At 36.6% G+C, this 17,569-nt stretch overlaps 2 protein-coding genes across 3 annotated transcripts in view; one reads left to right on the top strand and one right to left on the bottom strand.

Annotated features, from left to right (window-relative positions):
* Positions 1 to 1,544, top strand: part of LOC110300352 (putative ATP-dependent RNA helicase DDX60) — a 130,769-nt gene extending 129,225 nt beyond the window's left edge. For both annotated transcript variants that reach the window (XM_029480658.2, XM_021170508.3), the window contains one exon: positions 233 to 1,544. In XM_029480658.2, the coding sequence (XP_029336518.1) occupies positions 233 to 332 (100 nt within the window). In that variant the 3' untranslated portion in view covers positions 333 to 1,544. The remainder of the gene's footprint in view (positions 1 to 232) is intronic.
* A 4,927-nt stretch (positions 1,545 to 6,471) lies between these two features.
* Positions 6,472 to 17,569, bottom strand: part of Anxa10 (annexin A10) — a 55,719-nt gene continuing 44,621 nt past the window's right edge. Inside the window, exons 7-12 of the mRNA XM_021170720.2 lie at positions 13,384 to 13,437; positions 13,199 to 13,292; positions 11,952 to 12,047; positions 9,975 to 10,033; positions 9,219 to 9,341; positions 6,472 to 6,761 (exon numbers count right to left, since the gene is read on the bottom strand). Coding sequence (XP_021026379.1) covers positions 6,693 to 6,761; positions 9,219 to 9,341; positions 9,975 to 10,033; positions 11,952 to 12,047; positions 13,199 to 13,292; positions 13,384 to 13,437 — 495 coding nt within the window. The 3' untranslated portion in view covers positions 6,472 to 6,692. The remainder of the gene's footprint in view (positions 6,762 to 9,218; positions 9,342 to 9,974; positions 10,034 to 11,951; positions 12,048 to 13,198; positions 13,293 to 13,383; positions 13,438 to 17,569) is intronic.

Below are 17,569 nucleotides of genomic sequence, written 5' to 3'. Positions count from 1 at the left end.
GGTGTTCTTTCAATCACCCTTTGCTGAATGTGACACATTGTCTTCTTTTCTTATTTATTTTTTGTACAAGTATTATTTTATTAATAAATTTGTTTCTTATCAGCATTCCTTATAAATTCCTAATATTACTTCACAACTTTAGAGGACAGCCCTTTTTTATATTATTCAATGTTACTTAGTTGAATATATCTATGCATATATATATTATATATTTGTATTTTTCTATTTATAGTGTCTCCTTGCGTGAACTGTGTGAAAATGAAGAAGACAATGTTGTTTTAGCATTTGAACAATTGTCTACGTCTTTTCAAGAGAAGTTTGAATTAGTGTGAAAAGAAAAACTATGTAAACTACTTAAACTATCACCATAGAATCATTGTGAATTATATATATTTACTCTTATGTCTTACTCAAACAATCATACATGATGAGATGGGATGAATAAGCAAATAGAGTTGCCATCAAACTTCTTGTGGTTGCCTCTAAGCATCCTTGGCCAATGTACTTGGTGGTTTCTTAAAAAGTTGACAAAAATGCTTATATTTCCAAATTATTGAGGATTGAAGGAAAAAATACAAGAATCTTACATATATACATTTAAAGACAGTTTTTACACTCCATGAGACCCAATCAAATATTGCATTTTACATATTTTCACTGTTAATATGTCTAAAACTACTTTTGAAGATAGAAAAAAATGATTTTAGTATCCTGAAAGTGTAATATAATCTATACAATCAATATAAAGGGGTTTCACTGCTTAGATAGCTAGCTATTGAAATAATACCTCTAGATAAATATGAAATGTAAAATATGTATATTTTCATTTAATTTTTGTGATGCTTTTAAAGAAAACATGTAGCTAATACTTTATTTTTTTTAAAATAAAGTATTTTTTAAAATAATTCTTTATTTTAATTGTATATAAATGACTGTTGAAATAATGATGTCACTGGTTTCATTTGTTTGAAATAATACTCCTCTATTAATCCACTGTACACTGCCACTCATTCAATACAATTATTTAGATGGGATCTTCAATTGAGTTCTTAGCCTCAATTCTCAGTGCTAGAATTTTAAGCTCTCAACTTGAACTTACAGTGGTTAATTTTCAAAACAAAAGATGTGATTTTTCAGATATCCCTCTGAATGATGGTTTTTGTTTTGTTTTGTTTTGCTTTGTTTTGCTTTGCTTTGCTTTGCTTTGCTTTGTTTTGTTTTGTTTTGTTTTGTAGCACTATAAATAGACTATGGTGGCTAAAAAACAGTTATGGTTAATTTATTTCTGAATCAGAAAAATTTCAGTTGTAGGAAGAGATACCATTTAGATCCATGTTAGAAATCTCTACATTTGGGGTGGGGTTGGGGTGCAGTTTAAACTGTTTCTAATCTTGTTTTTATTGTTGTTTTGGGGGACAGGGTTTCTCTGTGTAGCCTTGAGTTCCAGAGTGCTGGAACTCACTCTGTAGACAAGGCTGGCTTCGAACCCAGAGATTCACTTGCCTCTGTCTTCCAAGTGGTGGGATTAAAGGCCTGCATCACCACCTCTTGGCCTGTGTTTCCATTCTTTAAATGCTACAACAATGCTATAACCCCCAAACACTTAGAATAACCTCATCCTGTCTAACACCTCCTAAATAAACTCCACCCACTGGAATTTTACACAGTGTGAAAGTTATTATCATGTTAGTTTCAACTTAAGCTTGTACTTAGGAATCAGCTGGGAAGTGAAGATCCACCTCAATAGATATGCATGAGTTAATTGGCTTCTAGATTTTTTCCAAGACTGAGGTCATTTTTTGACATCTGGAATCTTCTTAAAAGTGTAGAACTATACCTAACATCTTTGAGGTGAGTCTACTGGGTCTAGGGGTACACTGTTTCTAAACCTTTAGTTAAATCTGAAGTGTAAGCAGCAGTAATTTCTCAGGAGACAATTTTTCGATTTCTCAAGTGAGTTGGGAAGAGATACATTGCAAAAAGGTAAAGCTGATATCTTGCTTTGCTTACTCACAAAGCCTACAAAAACTATGTACTGGCAAGATTTTTACTTAGAATATTTGGGAACTATAGAAATTATGATGATTCCTTAGGTCTCAGAGAATAAAATAAAAGCTACAGAGAGACAGTAAAAGAAATGTTGGTCTTTACCCACGGTGCTGGTCTCTCCAACCTGGCAGTTTTCACACATGGAAAAGTGCACCAGGCTTAAGTGAGTTCTACACTTGGAGAAAGCAAGTTCAAGGTAGACATGTATTCATGTCTCCTGTGTCTCTGAATGGAGTTCACTCCTGCTGCTCTTCACAGAAGCAGAACAAATGTCTGTTGTTTGGGGCAAAGAAGCTTTGGATGTAACTCTAAAAGCAACAAGACCATAAATTGACAAGATTATATCTTACTTTAAAGTTCTGCATAGTAAACAACCAACAGAGAGAATACTTGTAAACTATATATCTGAGAGGGGGCTAAAATAAAAAATAGACAAAAAAACTAAAAAAAAAAAAAACTTTTTTTCAAACAGAAAAATTACTCTAACCTGTCATTTAAAAAGGAACAGATAACCTCAATAGGCATTTATCAAAGGAATGTGTCCAGGTATGTGAAAAAAAGACTCAACTCTAGTAAACAACCAAGAGAACACAAATTAGGGTTCCACTGAAATATGATCCTATTCCAATTAGCTATGTAAAAACGACTGAATTAGCCCTCAGAGTCTCTGGACACCAGCAAGGACCCACACAGGATCCCCCATGGGATCTTAAGACCTCTGGTGAGTGGAACACAACTTCTGCCAGGAGGCAGGTTCGAACACCAGATATCTGGGCACCTTTCCTGCAAGAGGAGAGCTTGCCTGCAGAGAGTACTCTGACCACTGAAACTAAGGAGAGATCTAGTCTCCAAGGTCTGCTGATAGAGGATAACATAATCACCTGATGAACAAGCTCTAACCAGAGACAACTATAACAACTAGCTCCAGAGATTACCAGATGGTGAAAGGCAAATATAAGATTCTTACTAACAGAAATCAAGACCACTCACCATCATCAGAATGCAGACTCCCACCCCACCTAGTCCTGGGCACCCCAATACACCTGAAAAGCTAGACCCAGATTTAAAAGCATATCTCATGATGATGGTAGAGGACATCAAGAAGGACTTTAATAACTCACTTAAAGAAATACAGGAGAACACAGCTAAATAGGTAGAAGAGCTTAAAGAGGAAACACAAAAATCCCTTAAAGAATTGCAGGAAAACACGACCAAACAGGTGATGGAATTGAATAAAACCATCCAAGACCTAAAAAGGGAAGTAGACACAATAAAGAAAACCCAAAGTAAGGCAACGCTGGAGCTAAAAACCCTAGGAAAGAAATCTGGAACCATAGATGCGAGCATCAGCAACAGAATACAAGAGATGGAAGAGAGAATCTCAGGTGCAGAAGATTCTATAGAGAACATCGGCACAACAATCAAAGAAAAATATAAAACTCAAAAAGATTCTAACTCAAAACATCCCCAGTTGAGGGATGGGGCCACCCACACATCTCAAAAATTTTAACTCAGAATTGTTCCTATCTACAGGAAATGCAGGGACAACACATGAAGCAGAGACTTAAGGAAAGGCCATCCAGAGAGTACCCCACCTAGAGACCCATCCCATCTGTAGTCACTCAACTCTATTGAGCCTCAAGTCTATTGCTGATGCCAAGAAGTGCTTGCTGACAGGGGCCTGGTATAGCTGTTCCCAGAGAGGCTCTATTAGAGCCTGACCAATAGAGATGCAGATGCTCACAGCCAACCATCAGACTGAGCCTGGGGACTCCAATGGAAGAGTTAGTGTTAGAGTTAGGGTTAGAGTTAGGGTTAGGGTTAGGGTTTAGGGTTAGGGTTAGGGTTTAGGGTTAGGGTTAGGGTTGGGGTTTTGTTTAGGTTTAGGGTTTGGGGTTTAGGTTAGGTTTAGGTTTAGGTTTTAGGGTTTAGGGCTCGGGGTTATGTGTTACGGTTAGGTTAAGTTTATGGTTATAGTTGGATGTTGGGGTTAGAGTTAGGGGTTATAGTTAGGTTTAACGGTTAGGGTTTAGGTTTTAGGTTAGGGCTTAGTGTTTAGGGTTTAAGTTAGGTTTAGGGTTAGGGTTAGGGGAAGGAATGAAGGAGATGAAGGGAATTGTAACCTGATAAGAAGAACAACAATATCAACTAACTAGACCAGCCAGTGCTCCCAGGAACTAAATCACCAACCAAAGAGTACACATGGAGGGAGCCATGGCTCAAGCTGCATATGTAGCAGAGAATTGCCTTATCTGGCATCAATGGGAGGAGAGGCTTTTGGTTCCATGGAAGTTTGATACTCCAGTGTAAAGGGATGCTAGAGCAGTGAGGCAGGAATGTTTCTGTGGGTGGAGGACCACGCTCATAGAAGCAAAGGGAAGAGAGATGAGGGAGGTAGGAGGGGGAACAAACGGGACAACATTTGAAATGTAAACAAATACAATAAGCAAGAACAAAATACACAGGTGGTACCATACAGGATGTGGGTGTAGGAAAGAACTTTCTAAATAGGACCCCATTTGCTCAGGAATTCAGAGGAAGGATCAACAAGTGGGCGTTCATAGAACTGAAAAGTTTCTGCACAGCTAAAGAAAACAATTGAGTGAAGAGAAAGCCCAAGATGATTGCAAAATGGTCCAGGCATTCTAGAAATCAGTATGAGGAACCTCCAAAAGCTAAAAAGAAATCTTCTATATCTCCTAGTTATCCTATGTCATAGTATATTCCCAATGGACTCAACATTGGACTCCACAATTACTTGTTCCTTGCTGCTCTGTTCACAGTAGCTAGCAAATGGAAACAACTAAAAATCTTGCAACGGATATATGGACAATGAAAATATATATTATGAAATACTCTTTAGCTTCATGAAAATTGAAATTATGAAATTTTCAAATAAGTAAATGAGAGTGGAAAAGATCTTATTAAGTAAGATAACCCAGATCCAGAAAGACATAGGCCACCTGTTCTTTCTCATCTGTTGTTCATTCACAATATTTACATGCAAGTGTAGACCTCACCCTTGCCTAAGAAATGACTCCTTGCACCTTACAGAAAATGATAACCTATCAAAATGTGGAAAGTAAGTCATCAGGTGGTGCACAGCCCCATCTGATACATCTAGAACAGGACTCCTACATCGACGGCTCTGGGATCACTACCGAAGACAGGCAGCAAGACTGGAAACGACTGAGGAGCCAGAGAGTTTTTGTGAAACTGTGTCTCCTAGATATGTCAGAAGCTACACTCATGAAGTCCCATCACATGTGTCATCTGATAAAGGATCTGAACAAGGAGGCCACACTGGACATGCTAACATGAAAGAAGGAAATCTCATTGGACCCCAACCTCAGAGAAAGACTAGGCAATTAAGGAATACTTAGAGCAGGAGAAATCTGTTTCTGCTGGGAAGGAACCCCAAGTGCCTATCCAATGCCAAGTAGTTAGCCCTCATATCCTATATCTGCAAGAAACATTAGAATTATCGAGCAAATTGTATTTATATATTAAGGATTATATTCTCTCTCTCTTCTCTCTCTCTCTCTCTCTCTCTCTCTCTCTCTCTCTCTCTCTCTCTCTCTCTCTCTCACACACACACACACACACACACACACAAATTTAAAAAGGAGGCCATGAATTTTAGAGAGAGCAAGGCAAGTCATGGTTGGGCTTAGAAGGAGGAAAGAGAAGGGGGTCATTGATACGAATATATTTTAAATGTAAAAATTATATATGTCGAGCAATAACTCTTCTGGCATTTTGCATTTCTTGACCAAGTGATTGATTTTGATCTCAAGAGCTCATAGGGAAACTGCTGCCAGGTAACTGTCTTAGGCCTTTATATATGTGCCATGGAGCACATGAGCCATGATCCATATGTGCCCAGCCTTCCTCCAAAACTAAACAAAGAGCTCCCTTTAAAACAGTAGCTTAACTATTTTTATTGGAGGGACATTTACACAATCAGGTTATACACACAGATGCATGCAAACCCTTACTTTTTTATTCAAGTTTTAGTACAACTAATTCAGAAAGTATGCCTCTTGGTATAGTTTATTTGTGATTATCTATTTTCATTAAAAGGCTATTCTAGGCCCTTGCTTCAGCTTTGTTTTGTTTGTCCAAGAGTCCAGGCAATTCCTTTGAGGGTGATCATGCACTGAGAGTTATCACACACTGAGGGTGAACACACATGGAGGGTGGTCACATTGACAGTGGTCACACACGGAGGGTGATCAGGCACTAATGGTGACCATAACATGGATGGTGGTCACACTCACAGTGGTTACACACTGAAAGTGGTCAGACACTTCAATTTTCCACATTTCAGACTGATATTAAAACAGTCCTGATCAGACTTTCTTGTTGTTGGAACTGGCAGTTCACATGTAAATAAAATTGACTCCAATGCAATGCTTTTCTTAGTCTACCATATACAGTTTAATTGATTACTAATTGAATAAGGGCTACAAATCCAGGATTACACATTTCTAACAGGAGAGATTTTTGTCTCAGAATAATTGTAGAGATAGAAGAAAAATTTGATTTTATAGTTCTGTTTCAGTGTGAATACAGCACGAGTTCAGCAGTCTATGTCAGGTGTCTATAAAGAAGATCACATCACCTTCAAACCCTCCCTCTTTTCAGTAGTCTTCCACATCACCAGCACAGATGGCAAGTAGTGCTTTCTCATAGTGCCCTGAAGCAAAATTCTGAAAAAAAAAAAAAGGTATGTAAAAATCAAATCTCTCCCTGTTTCTAAAGGTCAGCTGTAAATTTTCTAATTGCAGTATAAAAGATTCATGGACCATTAGTCTTCACTAAAATTATTTAATATTTTTTGTCTAAAGATATTCCAAGTACTACTCAATGTGAAACTTATTAAAATAGTGCTATGTTATAGTTGATACAATATGTTTTATATGAAGCAGATGGAACTTTAATGTGTATTTGTGAGCACAATAACGTGTTACAGTGAATCTTCTCTTCAGCTTTAGGAATTGATGCCCTACTGTTACTGTTATCATAAATTAGTGTAGTGTCTGGACATCACCACTGTGGCTCAAAAGATTTGAAAATATTTATACTGTCTAATTCAGTAATCCTATATAAAGAAATACATTTAAAATATTATCAATTATGGATGAGCATGAGATTTATGCTAAAAAGATATGCACTGTAATGTTACATATGACAATGAAAGTTTGAAAAGTGATAGTCATTTGAGGGAGCTTTTCTATTTCACAGCATACTTTATAAAGAAGATGTTCTGGTTTAATAAAATCCTTCCTTTTGAAAGCAAAATGTTACTGTTTATGCAGGTGTGAAAAAGATCAACAGTGGCTACCTTAGTCTTCTGGGGCCTTTCACAATTGACTTGGCTTAAAATATCAGACGTTTATGTCTAAGTTAGGGAGGATGGGAGATCTAAGTGACAAAATGTTTTGTGAATACTTCTTTATTGACTGCAGCCTGACATAGCAGAAGGGACAAAGGAACATCCGGGAGCTTTTTTTTTTTTCCCAAAGGAAAATAGCTCTACTTGTGGATTCCACCCTCATAACTTAACTCTCAAATGCTCAGCTCCCAAAACCATCTCCTTAGTGTTAGGGTTTCAGTGTAGGAATGTGGGGAAACAAGGTTTCCAGCCATATCAGGACCTAGAAGTATCTCACTACTGGGTGTCTGTGGTAGAAAATTAGGGCAACTTGTTTCTTTTTATCTTCTTTCATCAAGTCTAAATATTCCAGAATGGGTAACTGAACGAATGTCATTATAGAATCCATCTTCATAAAAATCATTTATCATATTAATGCTTCTTTACACAAAGCTGTTTAATTAAGACCCGCAGATTTAAAAGCACAGAGTAGCATTGCATTATTATAACTTGTCTTCAATATAGCTAGGAATAGTTACAAATAGTATAAACAAGCTAGCTTGTTCACTTGGAAATTGAGTTCTGACTCACTGGTACTTGTTGATCACCACTAACAGTTTTCAGACTTCAAGGTAGACATAATGAACATTTTATCAAAGATTTAAAAAAACATCAAATTGATTTTAACTGGTGCATCAATTTCTTAGAGCCATTTAGACTCCAACAAAAGCTTAGAGAAAGCTCTTTGGAATTTGTGGCTTCAGTCTCTGAGATGTTGAGGGTTTTGTCTTGAGTAATACAAGGAGCTAATCTGTTTTTTTCTTGTTACTGGGAGTTTCACTTGAAAACAATGCGATTGTCCAAGGTATAAATTATAAAACACAGTCTCAAGTATGGCTTGTGTTCTGCTGCTCTATTCTCTCTATCCTGAATACCATTTTGGTTTTCTTTGGTGAAGAAACTAAACATATTGATTTTGTACTGTACTCACAAATTACATAGATGGTCCATATATTTCTCTCTCTCTCTCTTTTTTGCCAAGTTATATAAGACATTTAAAAATTTTTAGGAAGACCAGAATAAGAAATTACCTTGTTTGTTTTTTTAATTCTTTCCTTGCCCTCTGATTGGTGAAGTGATTGGTCATTTCGAGTTTTACATATTCAGTAATAAAATTCTCCAAATTGGCAGTTGATGGTGTTTGACTGGATGCCTAGTGTTCTGTGATTTTGTGAGGAGTATTGCCAGGCAGTAGCTAATAATTTCCATGGCAAAATATGATTTTTGGTTTTGTTTGTTTGCTTGCTTGCTTGCTTGCTTGCTTGCTTGCTTGCTTGCTTGCTTGCTTGTGTTTTGAGAGGTTTCAGGTGGTGGATCTTTGTCTGCAGTTGCTATGGAGCTGAGGGGAACCCTGAAGTGTCAGTCCTCTTACCACCACCTCAGTAGATCTAGTGTGAGGGTTGCAGGTGAAATTACAGGTAAACTTCCACACCCTCTGCTGTTCACATCAGAAGGGAAACCTGGCAACACAGTCACAGGGAGGGGATATTTTCTACAATTACATAATTTTTTTTGTCTTAAAAGCAAAGATCAGAAAGTTATATTTCTGTGGCGCAATGACTCTCCAGGTTGATGTTCGTTAAACCACGGAAATCTGAGTTCTTTAAGTTAACCGTCCTTGGCAGACATGTAGCTTTTTAGATCCCCACAGCAAGTTGTTTTAACTTAAAGCTTTTATTTACAGTCCAGAAAGAATATGTGAGGTAAAGCCAATTATGAAGAGCAAACTTACTTTGATATCATGAAAGAGGGATTTTCCAAATCTCTCTTTGTAACGTCTCCTTATGGTCATTAGGTCTATCTCACTTCTGGCGATGAGAATCCTGATGACAGTTTTGTTATGGAAGCCAAAATCCTAAAAACAGCAGAAATGTGGGTGGAGAGACGACTACTTCAAAGGCCTGTCCAGCATGCAAGCTCTTCCTTTTCAGTAGTGAGTTGTTTGTGAGCCCACAGGACTTCAACATTGCTCTCACTGCTATGGGATGCCTGGGGCTCCCCCCAGGGAAGTTTCGAATGTTTTTCACATGGAATAATGGTGACACCTGGTGGCCACTCAACCTAATCTAATGTTTCCATATCAGAATATTTTGAGTATAAATCTACTAAGATTTCATAATTTGGGGTAATTACAACAACAAAATGTCTGACCAAGTTTACTGAATCAGGGCATAGCTGGAATCAGAATATTGGTGATTATTTGCCCAGGTCATACACAGGGAAGGCATTAGTTGTCACCGTCATGGCACATTTGAATTATCAATTTAAATAAATGGTAAATACTAAGATTCTAAACTATATGAGGATGAAAGACCGTGAAGTATCACATGTCTTATGTACCTATGTTGTAGAAAGCAGAGATTATCCGTACTTAATGAATTTTCCTTTTGGTGTTTAACTTGTTTCCTTTTACTTGAACACATTTTCTTTGAAATAAAAATAATAGATACTAATTTTACATAAGTTAAAATATATGTGTTATACTTACATGGATTGCCCTGTATAATTTATAAGCAAAATAGCTTGGTTTGTCCTGGACACAACGAACTAGAGAGGAAGAGAGCAAGGAACAAATATGAATGACAAGAGGTAATTCTTCAGAAGTCAGGAAATAGAACACTTACATATTTTTCCACCATCATCACACTGCATTATAATTTCAGTGCTTAGAATGATGGCAACACTAGCCACACTCTATTGAAAAGCACAGCATGTCAGTATATTTTATAATGACAAATGATCTTCACTGAACACATGACCATTATTATTAATTTTTAAAAACTGTGGTGCGAAATATAAAATCAAACACATATAATCCATTCACCTTCCAGAATGCCGCTCTTTCAGATAACCTCGAAAACTGGTCTATAGCAGCAGCTTTTTGATCCCTGAAAGATTTGTGACTAGAATGCAGGTTGTTTAAGGAGAAACTGTTACAAATGTAAAGTGCCTCCTCCAGGTTTAGATAGCATTGGATTATAATTGCTAGGGTTGTGAACAGACCAGCACCTATCCAACAGTTGTCCCTGTAAAATATCAGTTGAGACTGTAGGCCACCAATAAGTCTTTATTTGAAAAGTTAATAGATTAATTACATAAATGAATAATAAATGAGGAACTATAATATCTCTTCAAAATAAAGTCATATTAGTATTTCTCTACAGTTCAAGTAATTATTTTAGGTCATGAGACCATCTCTTCATGTTTATCTCACTTTTATTACTGAGACAAGTAAACCTGAGAAGTGATTTCTGGAAGGTAGCTCCCAGAGAGCAGAGGCTAGTGTTGCTATTCTTGGCTTTGTTAATTCACTATTCCACTTGTACCACCCATATTAGAAATGAGTAGGTGCTTATTCAGTATTGAATGATGGGATGAACCAGATAGATATTTCCTGGTATTGCTGATATCCCTTAGGCCCACTGTTTTTTGACATCAGTTGGGCTGCCTTGAGATTCCAATGACATGAGTTCTACTCTAACTCTTTTGCTAACTAGCTGACATGTGATAGATATATAACTATTATATTTATTTGGAATTTGATGAAATCTATCTATCTATCTATCTATCTATCTATCTAAACATTCATAGACAAAAGCCTTCATATCATATATCTTTAGGTGTATCATAGAAATCCGCCAAATCTTTTTCATAGGGTACTTGCTTAACAATCTCATCCTAGATTATAAAAGTACTGTGACTGACATCTCAGCTCCATGCCAAGATATTCTTGGGACTGATTGTTTATTCAGTACATGTCTAAGTCTTCATTTGATGCACTTATTATGGGATACTTCACAATGCTTCTTTATGTACATTTTTTTGTAGTCTGTGCTGACAAATCACAGAGTACATGTTAAGTGTGAACACTGGAATTGTCTTGATGAATAAGAGCCCTGGTCTTTTCTGCAGCAGGCACACAATTTCTAACAACATTGGGAAGTCATGCCTGTAGCACTTGCTACTAATTAATAGTTTAAGTTATTTTTGATGACAAGATTTATTTCTAAAGGGAAATGTACTGAGGATAGTAGAAATTTAAATAAGCATCAAAAGCAAAACTAAAAAAAAAAAAAATCACCTTTCTTCTTGGAGACAAGAAACTAGTCACAGTGTTAGCATTTATTTGCTCTTGAAACAGGAGAGGAAATCAATGCTCCTAACATAGACTTAAAGCTATGAAAAGTCACTTATGAGTCTAGGCATCCAAGACTTCACTTTTCTCATATGGAAATTGAGCCTGCTCTTGGGGAATTAATGGCAGTTGATTAATGTCTCCAGGTTGCCCGTTCATTGAATTGAACCACTAGCTGACATACTTTCTGAGAGTTTAAGGATCTTTCAAATAATTTCACTGAGAGAAATGCTTCAATTAAGATTCTACTCATGCACATGTAATTCACTCAGAGCCATTCAGTGCTGTGAAAGGCAAGGTCTGCGGTTCATCATATGAAATCCAGCTTACCAATAGCAACCAGCAGCTCCTGGAAATAACCATCGTAACAGTCATTGATGGCATCCACCAGGTCTTGGCCAGAAATATTTTGAAATTCCTGGAAGACTTCAAGAAATTTATCACTCAAAAGGGATTTTCATAAATATCACAAAGTACAAATAGTAGTTAGATTACTATCCTAGCAAAGATAAGTATGTTTTCTGAAGTATTTCTTAGTACGAATACCCTTCATGATGATGTATCTACTCTTAACAACAAGTATAGCTCCTATGAGATGTTAAAACTTACATGAATCTTGGACTCCAAAGAACTACTGTTGCTGGACTGGGGAACTATGCTATCTTGAGTTGGACCAATGATTCAAGTGCTCATTTATAGATGGGAAGGAGGCACAGAGTGAACTATTGTCTATGAGGCATCTCCAGAAACATAAAAAATAACCAGTCTAAATTTATTTGCCTACAACAAACTTTATTTAGAGCTTAAATGTAAAAGTTAAATACAAAAATCCTCTGAGTGATATTGACGATAGAAGTTGGAAGAGCTCATTTGAGAAATAGGAGCTTCATTAGTAACATAAAATAATGTTCAATTATTTTGTCCTCTTCAAAGAATGTACTCAGCTGGCATTATCCTTGGCAATGTTTTAGTTCTCAGCTATTTCAACTCAGATGTGAAGTGTTGCTATCATTAGTATTAATCTTTAATTGATACAAAATAAAAGAGGCATAATTGAGTTAGAGTAGGCTGTTGCTAAAAAAAAAATGATGACTTTATGTTCCATTTAATTGTATGTAATTTGTTTTTCTAATAAGGGAAAAGAATGGTTGCAGAATCTGAATAAAGTCAAGTGTAGGTTAATGTGAGCACATCTTGAAGACCAATAGGTGCTACTGATAGCTCATAAATCACATTTGTCTGTAACAAAGACCTTGACTCATAGGCTGGCCACAGTAAGCTCTCTAGAGACTGTTCAGATACAGTATAATGTGCCTGCTAAGAAAGAGTTCATATACCTAAATAGGTAACTTTTAAGTGTCAGTATTTGAAAGCTATGGACTTTAGTTTTTGGAAAGAAGATAAACAGTGGCAGAGCTTTATTCTGTTGCAGTATCATTAAATGAAACATACTATCGACATAATTCAGTACAGTGACTGGTTTTTCTATATTTCTGGGTGACATTTCCTCTTTTATCCTAGCTACTTGTATGTCATTCAATTGGCTAAAGAGCTGGAAAGAGCCTGTTTCTAGTTACCCAGCCAAAGTTGTGGGTAGCTCTTGTTGCACAGGATCATCTGCATCATGGTTTTATGTTCCCCAGTCTTCTGTTGGCAGGCTTCCCACAGCACCTGCAACATCACACAGCCAGGAAGAATCATCAGAACAAGCCTTGCTTTACCCAAAGCTCTATAAGTCAGGTGGGGAGTCACACCGGGTTACCATTGCATCCTGAGCAGCCATTGCAGGATCAGAATATCCTTCCTCCCTGTTTGCCTGTGAAATAAGCAGGGAATTTTCTTTTAGATGGTTTCAATACAGAATACAGGGTTTCTGGAACAAAAATCCCCCAATCATCAAACACTGGTGATTCTTTATCAGTCTGTCTTATTATTTGGATATTTCAAAATACGAGGAATTGTTAGGCAGTTTTGTAAGGACTTTATTTTTGATCTTTACTCCCCAACAGAGGTACTTAGTAAAAAATGTTGAGATGTTTTCCACTTTTCACCTCTCTGTTGTGCTCTGATCAACCTGATTGGCCATCTCTTATCAGATGTGGTAGTAATGGAGCTTGACACTCTTAGTGAAATGATACAGACGCAGTCATGTCTGGTTTGTAAAATATAGCTTATGGAACAACAAATCATGACAAAATCTAGGCTTTGCAAACACTGAAAGCATCATTAACTAACTAGCTGTGCATATGCAGAATTAATACTGAGAAGTATGCACATAATAATTTCTATGTTCTTTTTGCTAACAGAAACCTAAAACCATCTAGGAAAGTTCAATTTCTATAGAGAAATAAATTCACATTTTCTTATGACTAAATTTGTAGCCGTGAAAATTTAGGAATAGAAGACCCCATTTAAAGAACAAAAGCAACTTTACTGGCTAGTAGGATTACAGGTATTTTATCTTTAAGTCATGAACACACTGCAGTACAAGATCCCTAGAGGTCTTATGTATGCTCCTTATTTTGGAGATAACAATGAATGGACTTTGAGTTATTAAGTCAATTGTCATAGGTCTGAGAGTTAAAGAAGGACAATTACTAGATATCAGTGGCTTTACGTGCTCTGGGATCTAGTTACCATACCAGAAGTCATTCTTTACAAATAATATCCTTGGGCTCCCTTTCCAATTATCTGTAATGATTTTAGTTTACCAAAAAAAAATAAGTGAAAATAATAGAACCATTATACCTTCTGTGAATACATACTATGTACTTGATAAGCGTATCACAGTAACTGTTAGTGCTTATCTTCTTTGATTTTTCTGTAGGTTTTGGTGTAAGTTCATCATTTTTCCTCACAGGACTTCATTGCTTGGCTTTATGTAGTCTTTGTTCCTTTGCTTCTGTTTCATTGAAAACTCTCCAGTCTTGAGAACTGGTTCCTCTTAATATTCAGTTCCTTAATGTGCTGAATCCCCTTGCTATGGAGCTGTGCACTCTTGTCTGCCTTTAGTCTTCCTAGTCTCCTATTCCCTGCTACTGATAAGGGCTTAGATTCTGTCTGTCTTGTAACGCTATTCAAGTTCTCTAGTAGGAATCCATTACAGAGTTTTGTATTGTGTATGGCTATTCCAGTGACTAACTCAGCATCTCTCCACGACCCTTTACTTTGTGTATAAGTCCATACTCTCAACAACCAGATTCTGGTCCACCCCTTCCAGTTTTCCACCTCTCTGTGAAGGGCCATTCCATGCTTATTGTTCAGAGTAAAACCTGAGTCATATTTGATTCTTTTTATTTTGTTTCATATTTCATATAAAATTCCCCAGTAGCTAACACACAAACACCGTCAGTCCTTCCCACTCATCCAGGAGTGCTCTTGATTCTTACTGTGTTGCCACGTGGCTCACAGCTAACATTATTTCCTAGGTTTCTGCTGAGACTGTCTTCATGTAGGCTTCTGGTTCTGTGCTTGTCTCCATAGTTTTATTGATTAATTATTATTTATAGATTTATATATTTTGTTACATTATTTGTGTATTTATATTTTATTAGTATATTATGTTATATGATATATTATTTATATATATATCTACATATTGTATTTTCTTAAATATAGAATTTATTGTAAATATCATAAAGTATAAATCACAGATGTCATCTACTCAAAAACCTACATAATGTTTACCTAACACCCTGGCCACTCAGAATAAATTCCATGTTTATACAGGCTATAAGGTTTGATTGATCCTTAGAACCTGTTGCTTCTTTAACCTTATCTGGTTCTTATCTTGCATTGGACTTTTTCTCCAGTTCTGTATGTTGACTCTTCACTCTATTACATTTATCTGTACTTTGATTCATTCTTTCATCTCTATGTTTGTTTAACTCATCTATGTTTCATGTGAATTAATTTTCATTTATCAGAAGTAAAGTTGGATCATAGTTTAACTTTATCAATTAGTATCAAATTGTTTCTTATGAAAATATATTTTGGGGGGAAGGCAAACGAATCAGAAAAAAATTCCTATATTTAATGAGATCTACTCTGACCATCCTATATCACAATGCAACTTCCCACTCTGTCCAGCCCTGCGGTTCCTGTCTCCCACATCCTCACTGGTTACACTTTCATCACTTTCCAGAGCTTTTTATAATGCCCTTATTCATTAGTACCTTATAACATAATTTACTGTTTTTAGATGTGATTGTAATAAGACGTAGAAGTGTCCTCTGTTTATGCATGATTCCCAACTGTCAGAAATCATATCTGACACAGCGTGAGTATTGAGGAACTCCTCATGGGGAAGGCAAAGAATCCTTTTTGGATGTTAGACTTTTATGTTTGTTTTTCTGTATCTTTGAAGTATGATCTTTAACTGTGCAGCTAAGCAAACTCTAGCATGTGTGAAAATTGTGAGGACTGCTTAGAGATTTTTCTGCCTTTCTATTTATCTGAGCTTTTGCTTTAAAAAGGTGATAATCTTTTGTTTAACTTGCAGTGGTGTCCATCTGTATGTGAGCAGAGGATTTGAGTAAGGGGAAAGATCAACATGACAGACATTAAAGACAAGGAAAACTACCTGAAAGTTCTTGAGCAGATAAACTGACTCCAGACAATTACAGAAAGCAGGATGACGGCAGTGATGCTCTGGATGCCTCACTGTACAGGTTTCAAAAAGGACCATCAGGAGAACCCCAACAGACAAGATGAGGAGGGAGGCTGGAGTATTTAATCTGCTAGCTTCCCTTATTTGTTCACAATGTAATTTGCACGTGTTGATTAATTAATCTCCAAGAGACTAATCCTTCTTTATTTGACAAATAATTAGACCCTCCACAAATCTAGTGCAATAAAAGCATGCAGGAAGTGCTGTGGGCCATCTTAATTACTGGCATCAGTTTTCAAGGGGAGTGTGTTCTCCCTCAGTTGTTTCTTTGCAGAAAACTCTGTGCAAACTAAGTACAAGGTCTCCCTCCCAGAAATCATAGCAGTGGTTTCCTGTCTTTGTAGCTCATGAACACCTTAAATCTCCCATGTTCTAATTCCCTGTCTTTACTATAATGCCAAAGGGGTGTGTCTGAATTTTAATGACATTTGCAGAATGAAATCTATAAATTATCTTTCCTTTGATTTTTGAAGTGAAGGTGGATATGGGATGAGATGGCATGGTTGCTACAACTGTAGAGCAATAGAATATTTGTATTGTGGAAGAACTGAGAGAATTAGCTCATAGTCATTAATTCGGTAAGCAGCAGTTTGACTCTTTAAAAGATCAAGTGATAATTCCAAGGCTATACAACTGTAGAGGAAGAGGAAAAGATAGTTCTCTATCTTTCTGTCTTTCTCTGTCTGTGTGTCTGTCTATGTCTGCCTGTCTATCAATCTTTCTATCTATCTCTATCTAACTATCTATCTATCTATCTATCTATCTATCTATCTTCTATTTATCACCTATCCATCTCTTTCAGTTTGTGTGTTTATGTGTTTGTGTGTCTGCATGTCCGTGTGCAAGTACATAAGCATGCATGCCTGAAAGAGAGGGAAAGAGAAACAAGCAAAGACGGAGAGAGCATGATACCTATTTGAGTGTGGTAAAGACAAGGATAAATGAGATCAATCTAACCTGTAGTGTTCCCCAGCTGTCTGGTTAGAGGCTATCAGCTCACAATGGTCCAGAGACCTGATCAACTCTCAACTTCCCAAATCACTGTTTTGGAAATAATAAATTATAAACCAGGGGGCCCATGAAAGTAGTTACTGAATATAGAAATCAGAAATCTATAAAATCATAAAGCTCAATAAGCATTCTGAATAAACTTAGAACTTCCGTGCTTGAAAAGCACCATAAATAAATGAGACTGTATTAAATCTGCATTAGCAGAATTTGTTTTCTCAATTTTCTATTAGGCCTTCACTAATCCCCATGAAATATGCATTATTTTAGT

Source organism: Mus caroli, unplaced genomic scaffold (genome assembly GCF_978045245.1).
Source record: "Mus caroli unplaced genomic scaffold, Mus_caroli_1 scaffold_10, whole genome shotgun sequence".
Lineage (NCBI taxonomy): Eukaryota > Metazoa > Chordata > Mammalia > Rodentia > Muridae > Mus > Mus caroli.
The sequence above is the reverse complement of the archived record's forward strand: the minus strand, read 5'-3'. Positions and strand labels throughout refer to the sequence as shown.